This window comes from Myotis daubentonii, chromosome 1 (genome assembly GCF_963259705.1).
Source record: "Myotis daubentonii chromosome 1, mMyoDau2.1, whole genome shotgun sequence".
Taxonomy (NCBI): Eukaryota; Metazoa; Chordata; class Mammalia; order Chiroptera; family Vespertilionidae; genus Myotis; species Myotis daubentonii.
The window spans coordinates 47,082,853-47,096,962 of NC_081840.1; the positions used below are offsets into that span (position 1 = coordinate 47,082,853).

General features: G+C 38.8%; 1 protein-coding gene across 4 annotated transcripts in view; it reads right to left on the reverse strand.

The window, feature by feature from the left end:
* USP3 (ubiquitin specific peptidase 3) overlaps positions 1-14,110 on the reverse strand; it is a 107,315-nt gene that overhangs the window by 59,542 nt on the left and 33,663 nt on the right. For 3 of the 4 annotated variants that reach the window (XM_059698947.1, XM_059698939.1, XM_059698930.1), the window contains exons 2-3: positions 11,125-11,185; positions 6,255-6,386 (exon numbers count right to left, since the gene is read on the reverse strand). In XM_059698947.1, the coding sequence (XP_059554930.1) occupies positions 6,255-6,283 (29 nt within the window). In that variant the 5' untranslated portion in view covers positions 6,284-6,386; positions 11,125-11,185. Of the gene's footprint in view, positions 1-6,254; positions 6,387-9,511; positions 9,628-11,124; positions 11,186-14,110 lie in introns of those variants that run through there. The other variant, XM_059698956.1, reaches the window with a different exon arrangement.

The window sequence follows — 14,110 nt, forward strand, 5'->3', positions numbered from 1 at the left end:
TTAAGGAATGGCATCTCACCCGGCCAGCATGGGGTTGAGCATCAACCTATGAACCAAGAGGTCATGGTTCAATTCCTCAATCAGGACACATGCCTGGTTGCAGGCTCGATCCTCAATGTGGGGCACATAGGAGGCAGCCAAACAATGAATGACTCTCTCCTATCATCAATGCCTTTCTCTCCCCTCCTCTCTGAAATCAATAAAAATATATTTAAAAAAAGAAAGAAAAAAGAATGGTGTCTCTTCCTAGTGAGTCAAATCTCAGAAATGCAAAGGACTCTAAACAACCATGGTCTTAGGTATGGAAACACAGAGATTGATAGGCCTTCTTTCTCTTCATGTCATCAAGACTGATAAAGAAAAGACCTGGTCAATAGCATTAAGTAAAAATTATGACTTAATAAGGTAATGATTCATTCATGAATAAATATTAATAAACACATACTAATAAACTGGGCTAATTGTTATTGAAGTATTTTACATTCTTTTTCATTTGTAAGAAAAGCAATTTTGAAAATATTTTTAAGTCCTCCATATACTACATTTGGCTAAAAAATTTCTCACCGAAACCGGTTTGGCTCAGTGGATAGAGCGTCAGCCTGCGGACTGAGGGGTCCCGGGTTCGATTCCGGTCAAGGGCATGTACCTGGGTTGCGGGCACGTCCCCAGTGGGAGATGTGCAGGAGGCAGCTGATCGATGTTTCTCTCTCATCGATGTTTCTAACTCTCTATCTCTCTCCCTTCTTTGTAAAAAATCAATAAAGTGTATTAAAAAAAAAATTTCTCAATACTATATTTTCTAACTTACAAATATTCTAAAACCAGATGGAAAATTCGGGGGAGCCAATATACCTAAATCAAAGATAAAAGCAAATATTGCCTCAACTTTTTGACCTCAAATCACTGAATAAGATGGACTCCTCTGAACTGTATGTTCAATTTGGCAAATGGAGTCACTGCAGTTAGCTACAAAGCAAAACCAGCAGAGTGGGTATACAGGCAGCTATTAATGGGCCACCAGTGGTTTGTCCCACAGTCTCCAAGAAACTGAGAGCCCAGTAGTGGACTAGACCCTGAGAGTTACTAGGCCAGCAGAGTAGTGATTACAGAGGTTGACAGATAAAAAATTCCAACAAGTTTTATCTATGATAATTATACTGGCAACTTACTATTTTAAATTTAAATGTTTGATTATGGGAAAGTTAAAATATATATAAAAATAGAACACTATAATGAACCCCATGTACCATCACTGAGTTTCAATAATTAGCCAATCATGTTTCATCTATGCCTTCTACCCACTTACTGGTGCCCATATTATTCTGAAACAAGTTCTAGATCATATCATTTCACCTGTAAATATCTCAATACTAGTGGCCCAGTGCACGGATTCGTGCACATTGAAAGGAAATTAATTAGAAGAAATATTTTAATATTGCTATTCACCCTTTCTCTATAATAGAAGTGTCATAGATGAAAGAAAATTAGTAAAACGTACATGAAAATAATATATAAATTCATTAACAAATAAACAATAACAACATGATATAACAACAAAGACATATGAAAACAACAAAAAGATGATGTAAAAATAACAAAAACATGATATAAAAACAACTGATAAAAAAATGACTGATAAATTGATTAAACTTAATCTAATATCTCCCTGTATACCACATTAAGAGTAAAAACACTTTCAGAGTGCTTGACTAATTTCCCTTGTGATGAAGTTATTACAACTTTAGCGTCATACGCTCTTCGAACTCGAGAGAAGGCAACATATAACTCCATTTCGTCGGAGAAATTTAGGGATAGGCAAAATTGACATGTAACACCACATGTGTTACATTCCACCACAACTGTTCGCTAACTGCATCCTCATTTACCTCATTTTCGCTATGAAGGCAGTTCCTATCAGCACTGGTAGTACTTGTCGATGACTGTTCTTCATACATTTTCTGTCGACGACGCCGGCTTCTTTCAGTTGCAGAGGTACGTTGTGCCAATCGTTGTTCTTCAGACATATTCTGCCGGCACCACTTTCTTTCGGCATTGTCGTCAGCAATTAGTCTGACAAGAGTCCTCTTTGTACCGTCTCTGTTCTCTGCCCCGCTGTGCTTAACAGAAGCATAGAGAGCGATGGGCACTGGAGCTGAGACTGGCTGCTGGCTTACAGAAACTATAGTCGTTTTATCCACTGAATTATCGTCTTCAACTTCAGAATCCTCAATGACATCACTGATTTCCTGCCATGGCTCCAGCTCCCGCTCCTCACATTCCATGAACAGGCCTGCATCCGCCTTGCTCCCGGTGTCCACCAGGCCCCCGTGGTTGCCGCTGGCAGTCTGACCCGGAGAAGGCGCCGTTGCCTTAAAGAGACCTTATGTTTAAGTGGTAAACACCACTGAAGCTTGACTCTTAGCAGGGCCCAGTAGGAGCTGCCAAAGAACAATGAGGTACTGTTGGCGCGAACCTAATAATAACCAAATAGTCCTCTTCATGTACTTCCTAAACCTCCACACAATACTACTTCCGTTACCACTTCCGGTTCTTCCAAAGTATTGAGCTTCTCTGGGTCCAGGATAGTTCTAATCAAATCATAAACCTCTAGCGCTTTCTCTTCCATGATCCGGGGCTGCCGGTCAGCTCCCCGCTCAGAGGCCCGAGAGCCACAGGACCCTGCTCAGCGTCCAGGAGAGCAGCCCCGACACCCGCTTCATCCTCACGCTCCGCCATCCCTGGCGACTGTACCACCGATTTATCAACTTCCTGGTTTCCAAACCGGCCGAGACCAACCTAAAAGTGTCCAGGGGAGCAGGGAATGGGCCTAAAGTTCTAATTTTAATCTGCTCCTGTTTGATACAATAATGCATACCACATACAGTTCCATTTGTATTGACTAAAGGAGAGAAGTTGGGGTGGGAAGAAAGAAAATATTACTTAGCGAACAAGAGAAGTGAACACTAGCCCTTATGTGAAAATCTTGGGAAGATACTCATTGCTATTGAAAGCTTCACTTACCTCTAGCTCAGTTGATGTGACCTATCAAAGGAGTGGGTTTTGGTGTTCCTTTCTCTCGTTTCAAATAGTGACCGATTTTATCTTGTTCCATTTGCTTAATATGTGCCTCTTCCAAATGCCCTGTTTTATATCAGAAATGAAGGGAGCTGCTCTGCTAGGGTCTCCCTCTTGGGAGGTAAATGAAATTAGCTCACATATGTCTGATTTAGGTCTTCTTCGGGAATAGTGTTCTGTGGCCCAAGATGATCAGAGGGCACAGTATTACAGATTTGGTATAAACCTGCCCATTCTGGGGAGATAGTAACATAATTCAATCTTTCTAATATATACTGCCTTTTCTGTACCAGACACTAAGTACTGTGGAAGATACAAAGATCTGACATATGGTTCCTGCAGTCCCCAACAACATTTTCAAATATCTAACACACAGTAGGAGATTACAAGTATCCCAAGCACTATGAGTTTAGAAGTTACATCCAGCTACAGTTGGAGCTGGAAGGCGGGAATGGGCTCAGTTCAGTGACAATGTCATAAAGGGTTTGTAAAGATAGGACAAGGCAGGGACTCTTGAAAAGGAAAGGATAGAGAAATTGTAGGCCTCTATGCCTTTAGAGCATAGAGCAGATGGAAATGAAGTTTTACCATTAGCTAAAGTCAAAATATTTGACTACAAGCACAATTAATTAATTAATTAATTAATAATTAATAATCAAATAGGTTACACCTAATATATCAATATTTTACCTCTAAACCAAATCATTCAGTCTAACCACAAGAAATTTATGTACAAAGAAAACTTACAAACGGGAGTGGAATTACTAAAATGCCCTGGAAAATAACACATATACACATACCTCATACAGAAAAAAAGAAATATTTTTGTTTGTGTCCTAATCATAGTGAGGTGTGGGGAAAATGTTCATTTAAACTCCAGCTTCATCAATGTACAGCTATCACAGAGCTCTTTTAGGCCATCACTGTAATAATGATACAGGATGAATCCCTGGCATTTTGTTTTAAAACCCACAAATGAGACGGTAATGTGCCCAGCTGCAGCTCCCTTCCTGAATTTCAGAAGCTCTGAGTGTCGCACACATGCAGCTCTGTATCACTTCACACAAAAGGCTGGCAACTGGCCAAGAAGCCTCTGTGTGGTATATATTCCCCAAGGTTTAAGAACTGCCATTTAATTACAATTAGCCATAAAACGACATGTACTTTTAGGACATTATCCCAATATAAAACAAATTCATTTCAAATTTATTTAACAAAGTTATTCCTCCAAAATGCAATATATAAAGACAGTAAAGTATATAACCTATATTTTTAAAGAGACCTATAATTATAATTCCATTCCATTAAGATAATTCTAAGATAATTCTTAAAATTTCCTCAGATTACTATTTCCTTATAATCTTACCAACAGCGAGAAAGCCCACCACACAGAGATTTAACTGTATTTGTAAACTTTTCCATAAGCAGTTCATGCACATTGCTAACTAAAAATCAAGATGAATGAATGTTTTAACATCTGGTACATGTAGGTTGACATGACCAACAACAATGAATGTGAGATAGATACCTCAAGAATGATCTTATTTTCTGCTGTCTTACAACCCTATAGAAACGCATGGTTCTACCAATTAGGTAGCTACATCATTCTAGTATGTAAGTTTTCTAAGAAAAAGGGGGAAAAAATAAAGAAAACACTTCAACAGCTTGGCTAATACTTAACTTTCATAGAAAGGAGTGTTTTTTTGTTGTTCTTTTTTAAAAAACATATTTTATTGATTTTTTACAGAGAGGACGGGAGAGGGATAGAGAGCCAGAAACATCGATGAGAAAGAAACATCAATCAGCTGCCTCCTGCACACCCCGCACTGGGACGTGCCCGCAACCAAGGTACATGCCCTTGACCGGAATCGAACCCAGGACCCTTGAGTCCGCAGGCCGATGCTCCATCCGCTGAGCCAAACCAGTCAGGGCAGAAAGGAGTGTTTTACAAGAGCAAATAATAAACTGAGCACTAGCCTTTGTGTGAAAAGCTTGGGGAGATTTTCATCTTTACTGAAATCTTCATCTACCTCTAGCTTCTCTTTCTCCCGTGGCTGGACATCTTCCACACAAAGGATCACTGATATATTAGTGATCTGAATGAATGAACCTTAAGATGTTATATTCAACAGTCACAAGTTAATAATGTTAAGCCTGTCAAAATTTAAGACTTAGGAAGCCAACTGACCCTTTTTTCCTCCTTTTGATGGACACCGTTCTACAATACAACTATCAACTAAAGATGATGTAGAAAGGATTAGCACACAACTTCAGTAGAAAGTGTGAATTCAACATATTTGGAGTTTAAATTTCCACTCTGCCTAGTACCACTTCATATGACAGTCAAGGGCTATACGGGAAAAACAAACACACACAAAAACCTTCCAAAGAAATCCTTTAACTGGCCTTTCCCACTTCAATGTCAAAAACCTTTTGAATTGAATAAACTGATTAAAACAAGAATTGTTCATCATAATTTTCTAGTCAAGGAAAGAAATTTGTTTCACACCAAAGTTAAAATTGCAAAATACACTGACTTTCTAAGGATATGAATTGTTAAATATCACTGTAATCTAAATAACCTAGATCTAAGTAGTTCTAAAAAGAGACACTTAACTTTATTGTCATTTATATGAAAATCTCCCCCTAAAGGATTTGATATTTTAAAAAATAGCTACACATGAAATTTCTCACATTCACCTGCAGAGGAGTAGGAGAATGGAGCTATTCTGGGAGAGGGGACACGGTCACAGTAGTTTTTCATACAAAGAAATTAAATTTTTAGGGATTATGTAACAAAATGTTAACTTGCACCGTAGAAACATGGTTTTGTATCATATTCTTCAATTAAAAACAAAATAAGGAAAAAAGGAATTGTAATGAACAACAAAGAAATAGATACTTTTCATTTTCCTAAAAATTACTGGGATAGCCAAGAACATAAGGTAGGAAAGAAGAGGGGGCCAGAAGTTGAAAGGAACAATGCAAAGTAAAAGCTAAGTGAATAGGATAGGCATTTTCTGATGGCTCCAGGCCCATGAGTGAATGCTAACAGAACTAAAAGGCGGTGTTGGCAGTAGCAACTGGCTTAGAGGTTGGTGAGGAAGGGGAGCGAGGAAATGAAAAAACACTTGCACACTCATAGAAAGAATTATTTCCAGGAAAATATTAATACTTACCAGTATGTACTGTAGCTACTACAATCCATACACACTGTGTGCTGAGCTTTATCTTGTTTTTCTGATTTCTTATGGTTGGTTAAGGGTACTTGTGCATCTTCATAATGCTTCTTTGCATGGCCATTCACATACCTTACAAAAAGCAAATGAAAAATTATTTTAATCTAAATATTGCTTTGGAAGTTAAAGTAGTAGGAGATGATGATAAAATTAGATGGTAAACAAACCAGAATAAGAAAGAATTCCTCCTTGTAAGAGCATTCAATCATTTAGTTATTTATTAAGTTGAATACTTAAAATATGCTCCTTTTTCTGCAAATATGACAATCAACTTTTAATTACAGCAATATACAAGGTAATCAAAGGTTGACTATAGTCCTATTTTGTAACACTTTCCAACTCAGATTTAGTAAATCACTGTATTACAGAAAGCAGAATGAAACAGTTTGAAATAAGTGTTTATATGCACCCAAATTCATCTACACTTTCACCTAAATACTGTACAATGCTGTAACTAACCACAACTGTGAAGACCCTTATAAAACAAAACCTCCCAGTACCTAAAAAAGCAGCCAATTTGTAGAAAGCAAGGCCTAATTGAAAACTCTGAACCGTCAAAACAAATGTTGGTTAAATGGTACCAAAATAAACATGCTCAGAGTTAAGGTGCCATTTTTGTCATGAGGCACCTTAACTGTACCAGGAGCAACACTTACCTTGTGGTAAGTAGGAAAGATCTACTTCAAGCCCAGCCTCTCCATCCCACAAAGCTGGAAGTGACAAAAGCACTACTAATCTCAACTCAAAATTTGATCATGTTGTTTTCCCATGTTTTCATTCAAGTAAACATAACCAACATCTGTATGTAGTACATGAGTCCTCTGTCCACAAAAGTGGATTAAAGTGAATTTTTAAATAAAATAATGGTTAAGAGTATAAACTCAAAAACTAGACTGCCTGAGTTCAAAAGTAGGCTTTGTCCACATGCAGTCCATATGAGTTTGGGTGAGTCATGTAACCTCTCTGTACTTATGTTTCTCATCTGTAAAATGGAGATAACAGTGCTCAGATCTCATACACCAAGCATGTCAAACTCATGGCCCACAACAAATATTTTTGCGGCCAGGCCAATATAACGGTATGTAAGAAATGTTTTAATAAAAATTTCGTAACTTAATTTTTACAATATCCTGTTATGCATAATTAATAACGAACTACAATGTTCGCTAATGACTGATTACTATAATCGTGTTGTATTCATTTCCCTTACGTGCCTTACGCACAGGCGCACCATTTCTCTCCACTAATACTAGCAGCAAATATTTTAGCAGCTGATTGTCACGTCATTAGTCTTGGGCTAACTTGTTTGGTGTGCGCAACAGGAAATACATCGCTTTCGGAGAACAAGAAAAATAGGTTTATTTGCATTACACTTGTAATTTGTACAGTTATTCAGTGTCTGGTAAGTTAATGTTCAAAAAAATATTACTTTTTATTAAAATGTCCTATTATTTTATGTTAACGATTACTCATTTATTTCAGCCCTTTGTATTCAGCATGTCTCTATTAAAATAAACCTATGTTTCTATGAAAATTGAAGCTTTTGTTTTTTTATGGCCCACATAAACTTAAACCTCATTTGGACCGTGTTAGCCTTTGAGTTTGACATGCTTGTCATACACTGTTTAGTGATTAAATTAAATAATGCATGGCTCAGAATGCATGCATGAATAAGTATTAGTAATTATTTTATTCATGTTTTCCTTTATATGTTTAACTACTATTTATTCAGAATCCAAACAGCATAATTATTTAAAAAGTGGTAATGTTAAGCACATATTTTGAGATGACATATTGCACAGTTTAAGAAACACCCAATATTTAATTAAAAAGGTAAACACCAAGATGTAATATAGGCTTAAAAACTAACCAGCTCAATTTCTAATGTTTATATATATTTATTCTGTGCCATGAAAAGAATAATATTTATGAGTGCCTTTGAAATCAAAGAAAAGGTAATACTGAACAATAATAATAAAGGCATTACTACTTGAAGTCTTTGAAAACTGATTATTTGTACATTGTACATATGGTTCATCTGGCCACCACACTGTGGTCTCCAAATAGACTAGACTAGAGGCCCGGTGCACGAATTTGTGCACCAGTGGAGTCCCTCGGCCTGGCCTGTGGGATCGAGCTGAAACCGGGTCTCCGACATCCCCCGAGGGGCCCCAGATTGCGAGAGGGCACAGGTCAGGCCAAGGGACCCCACCAGTGTACGATCGGGGCTGGGGAGGGACTCAGGAGGTTGGCCAGCCAGGGAGGGACCAGAGGAGGGCTCCAGGGCATGTCCAGCCCATCTAGCTCAGTCCTGATTGGCCGGATCCCAGCAGCAAGTTAACCTACTGGTGAGAGCGTCTGCCCCCTGGTGGTCAGTGCACATCATAGCAAGAGGTTGACCGGACACTTAGCATATTAGGCTTTTATTATATAGTACGTTTAAATGATTACTGTAAATGTCAGTGATAAAATAAGAAATGTATTACTACCAATATTAAGATTAGCAATGTTTTGGCTAATACTCAAATACATCAGTCAGATGTTAACAGTTTTGTATAAAAAAATGGCTAATATAAAAATAAGTATTTCCCTCAACTAGTTTTAGATTTTAACTAGACAATTTGGTCTAAAAAGGAAAATGTCAATATTTGTCACACATTTCTAACAACAAGCACAAAAACTTTTTAGATAACTTAAATGGGATGGTATTATGAAGGCCAATAAATATATAACTCAAATATGCTGATAAACTTGTTTCCTAGTTGAAAAATATTCAATTTAAGACTTCCCTACAGACAAGTGGTCTAAAATTATTATAATCAGAATCCGTGGCAATCAACACATAATAAAAGGGAATTAACCAATCAGCTATGTAAAATGAAAATCCAAATGCAGGCTACTCTCACCTGTTTAATCTACTTAATCATATTTTCCTGCAACTATATAAAATATTTAAATTTAAGATTGCTTGCAAATGGAAACAGACTACCTGCATAGTCTAGGAAATTTTTAATTTATTTTCTCAAAACCTGCTTAGAGAACTGTTTATTGTTTGCTATTAAGAACATTAATATCTCCAATTTTTTAGTTTGTCAGGTCTTTTTGTTGGCATATGACCTTCAAGATTTAGGTTGTAGAGCACTATGAGACAACTGGAGAACAGAAGTATATAAATTTTATTGCATTATAATTCTCACCTCTCAAAATCTAGGAGAGGAATCTGTCTCTTCAAGTGCAGAATTTAAGTGCTTGTACATTTCTTCTGTTTTAAAAAAGTGTTATCTGTACAAAGTATTTTCAGGCTCCCCAAATCCTAGAGATTTCAAAACCACAACAGCCAAAATTAAGAAAGATATGCAGTTAACATTTTCCAAAGGTACTCTTAAGTGTACATGGAAAAAAAAATACTAAATTTCAGGGTTCAAAATGTAAAAAATCAAGTTAACTGAACAAAGATGCTCTCTTCATGCAATGAGGGTTTTAAAATAACAATGGGGAAACAGTCCTAATAAATATGATATAGATTTCAGCCTGTGTGACTTAGTATAATTTCCCATCTCCTGCTGCTAAGCTTTTAACTCTGAAGCAAATTCAAAGTGGATTTTTTTAAACTACAAGAACAATAGATATAAATGTGCCACTGCCAGACTAAAGGAACACAAAGGTTGATATTTGCGTTTGTGTCAAAAGAAAAGAGTTACTAAAGTATTTTAGTAACATCATTTTAAAACCAAGAACTGGGAGGAAATGCTCAGGCTTCAACCAGGATGGGGTGGGGGTGTGGAATTAGGTCCCTGGAAAACAAAAATATCTTAATGGAACAATGAAACATTTGATACATCTTAGAAATTAACTATGAACTCCACAGTGAGAACATTTTCAAGGGAATTCCTTTAGCTATAAATATTTTAGTGTTGCTTTTTCTTTCTTTTTTTTCTTCAGAAGAATAATGTAATACCTGGGATTTGAATCAAAAGTCAGGAAATTAGGTGGAGATGGGGTAGGTAATAGGTGAAACAAACTGGGCCATGTGCTGATGATTGTTGAAGCTGGGTGATGAAAATATGGGGTTCAATTATACTATCTCTCTCCTTTTGTGTATGTTTAAATTCACCCTAATAAAAGGTTTAAAAAACAACCATGAGGTAAACTTTTATTTAAATACTAGAGGCCCGATGCATGAAATTAGTGCACGGGTAGGGTCCCTAGGCCTGGCCAGCGATCAGGGTGGATCAGGTCCTTTCAGCTGCCAGCTGGGGCCTCCCTTCCCTGGCTGCCAGCTGGGGTCCACTTTCCCCAGCTGTCGGCTGCCAGCCGGGGTCCCCCTTCCCTGGTGGCCAGCTGCTGGCTGGGGCCTACCTTTCCCAGCTGCCAACTGCTGGCCAGGGCCTTCCTTCCTTCTGCACTGCCCCCTGGTGGTCAGTGTATGCCATAGCAAGCAATCGGTCTCCCAGTTGAACTCCCGTGGGGACAATTTGCATATTAGGCTTTTATATATATAGAAGATTTGAAAGTTCCCACATATCATCTTTTCAATCAAATATTACTAGGTTTAGGTTATCTTGATCATCAAATGAATTCTGAGTATCAATATAAAGGGTTCCTCCCCCCCTAGATTTTCCTTAGTTGTATCACTGGGGGGAAAAAAACCCAACAGATTCTATGGGGACAGATAAACTCTACAGAGAATTACACATTATGATTATGCAATGGTGCTAAATAAATCCAAATCAATAAACCGTTAACATAAAGCTTAAAAGCAAACTGAAAAATGCAAGTAGGGAAGCAAAGTAATAAGAATGTCACCTACCTTCCACAGTGGACACTTGAACAAGTCAAACAGACCCAGGGGCTTTTGTTGGATCGGCACACTAATAAAAAGAAAAATACACAATATACCAATTGTACATGTTAATTCTCAATTTTTCCCCTAATCCATAATGTCATATCCTATGATTCAGTTGTGAATTCAATGTCAGCATAGGCGTACTGAGCTCATAGATCCCTGCCCTGGGAGAGCACTGACACAAAGAGACAGCCTAATTAGTTCTACTGAGAAGAACGTAAATGCACATACTCAGCAGCTGCTCATTTAATTGTTGACTCAAATAGTTTAATTACTAGTTAAATGCATATTTACTTTTTTCCATTATTACTTATTCCTTTTACCAGTCTGACAAAATTGATAGTCTATTTTCTCATAGCATTTTTAAAATTTTAAATTTATCTTTCACTAAAAGCATTTTTAAGTCTAATATTTAATCACATGTCTTTGCCATGTAGATCACATACTATACTATTATAAATGACAACTTTCAGTTTATTTACCAAAGGTATACCTAAGGATACAATTAAGAACACTAAACCCAATTCTTCCCAAATCAATGTCTGTTACATAAAATATAACTCTAAATATGACAACTGCATTTAATTCTTGCTGAGAGTGTAATCAGAACATTAATTATTTTAGTTTAAGTATTATGGAGTGAGGAAAGCTAACAGGGTTATGAATATTTTAAAAATATTAATTACAATTTTGCTTGCTGTTTATTCAATTTTTTTTTCAAAAAGCCCAACAAACATAACAATGATTTTCCAAAGGGAAGGAATATAAAAATCACCTGGGAAGATTTTTCAAAACACATATGTTCTACTGGGGCAGAAGGAACGTGTATTTTGAGAAAAGCAGCTTCCCAGATAACTGCTTAATAATACAACCCCTTGAGAACCACTAGTTAGCCTCCTAGGAGCATGGGAGGGGCAGCACAGCACAACCACACACTCAGGAATATAGTAAATCCCTAGTCTGGCATATAACATGTGTTCAATAAACATTTGTTGATCAACCAAAAGACTTGTATGCATGCATATAAGCATAACCAATGGACACAGACAATAGGGGGATCAGGGCCTCTACTGGGAGGTGGGAGTGGACTAGGAGAAGTCAATGGAAGAAAAAGGAGACATATTAATACTTTCAACGATAAAGAATTAAAAAAAATAATAATAAACATTTGTTGAAAGTTTAAATTTCTTAGTTTAAAACACCAAGCTCTTCCAAAACCTGGTCCCAAGAGCCTTACTGCTCTTGCCTTATCATACATTACAACAGGCCTTTCTCACTGTTAAGAAAAATTAACCAGACCTAGCTGGTTTGACTCAGTGGATAGAGCATTGGCCAGAGGACTGAAGGGTCCCTGGTTTGATTCTGGTCAAGGGCAAGTACCTTGGTTGCAGGCTCAATCCTGTAGCCAATCGATGTGTCTCTCTCACATCGATATTTTCTCTCTCTGTCTCTCCCCCTCCTTTCCACTCTCTCTAAGAATCAATGTAAAAAATATCCTTAGGTGAGGATTAACAAAACAAAAAAAAGAAAGAAGGAAAGAGAAGAAAAATTACCCAAAATGGAGAATAAGGTGAATCTAGAACTGTAAACCCTTCAAACGTATAATGAAACATTTTTTAATAGGTCCTCCTAAAGACATTTTATTATAGTGCCACTAGAAGTCCAATGCAAGGGGCTTGGCCTGTGCAGCCCCGGCTTCATCGGGAAAGTTGTCCGGAAGGGCGTTCAGCCATCCGGTCTAATTAGCATATTACGCTTTTATTATTATAGACTAGAGGCCCAGTGCACAAAAATTTGTGCACTCGGGGGTGGGGGGGTCCCTCAGCCCAGCCTGTGCCCTCTCGCAGTCTGGGACCCCTCAGGAGATGACCACTTGCTGGCTTAGGCCTGCTCCCTGGGGGATTGGGCCTAAGATGGCAATCAGACATCCCTCTGGCAGCCCGGCAGCCCTCGGGGGAATGTCCACTTGCCAGCGGGGAGCAGGCCTAAACTGCAGTTGGACATCCTTAGTGCTGCTGAGGAGGCAGGAGAGGCTCCCACCACCGCCGCTGTACTGGCAGCCATCAGCCTGGCTTGTGGCTGAGCAGAGCTCCTCCCATGTGAGAGCGCCCTGACCACCAGAGGGCAGCTCCTGCATTGAGCGTCTGCCCCTTGGTGGTCAGTGTGTGTCATAGTGACCAGTCATTCCCAGTCTTTCTGCTGTTAGGGTCAGTTTGCATATTACCCTTTTATTATAGGATAGAGGCCTGGTGCACGGGTGGGGGCTGGCTGGTTTTCCCTGAAGGATGTCCCAGATCAGGGTGGGGTTCCCGCTTGGGTGCCTGGCCAGTCTGGATGAGGGGATGATGGTTGTTTGCAGCTGGTCACACCCCCTTCAGGGTGGGGGTCCCCACTGGGGTGCCTGGCCAGTCTGGGTGAGGGGCTGAGGGCCGTTTTCAGGCTGGCAGGTGACTGAAGCTCCCAACCTCTCCTTTTTTTCTTTTTTATTCTGGGGTTTATTTACCTTCTATAGCTGTCACTGGAGCTGAGAGCCGGCTTTAGCTCTGAGGCCGGCTCCAGCTTGAGGCCTCAGCTGCTGAAAGCAGGTATCTGGGATTTATTTACCTTCTATAATTGAAACACTGTTGCAGCTCCAGCTCCGAGGCTGGCTGGCTGAAAGCAGGTATCTGGGGATTGTTTAGCTTCTATAATTGCAACATTGTTTCTTAGAGTGCAGCTCGGAGCCCAGCAGTGGCAGGCGGGAAATCTTGGCTTCCTCCATCGCCAGGGCAACCAAGCTTTCTGTTCACTTCAGCTGCCTGGCTGCCGGCCGCCATCTTGGTTGGCAGTTAATTTGCATATCGCCCTGATTAGCCAATGGGAAGCGTGTCGGAGGTACGGTTAATTACCCTATTTGTCTTTTATTAGATTAGATTGCTTGACCTGTTGTTTACTATAGATTAGGAACCAA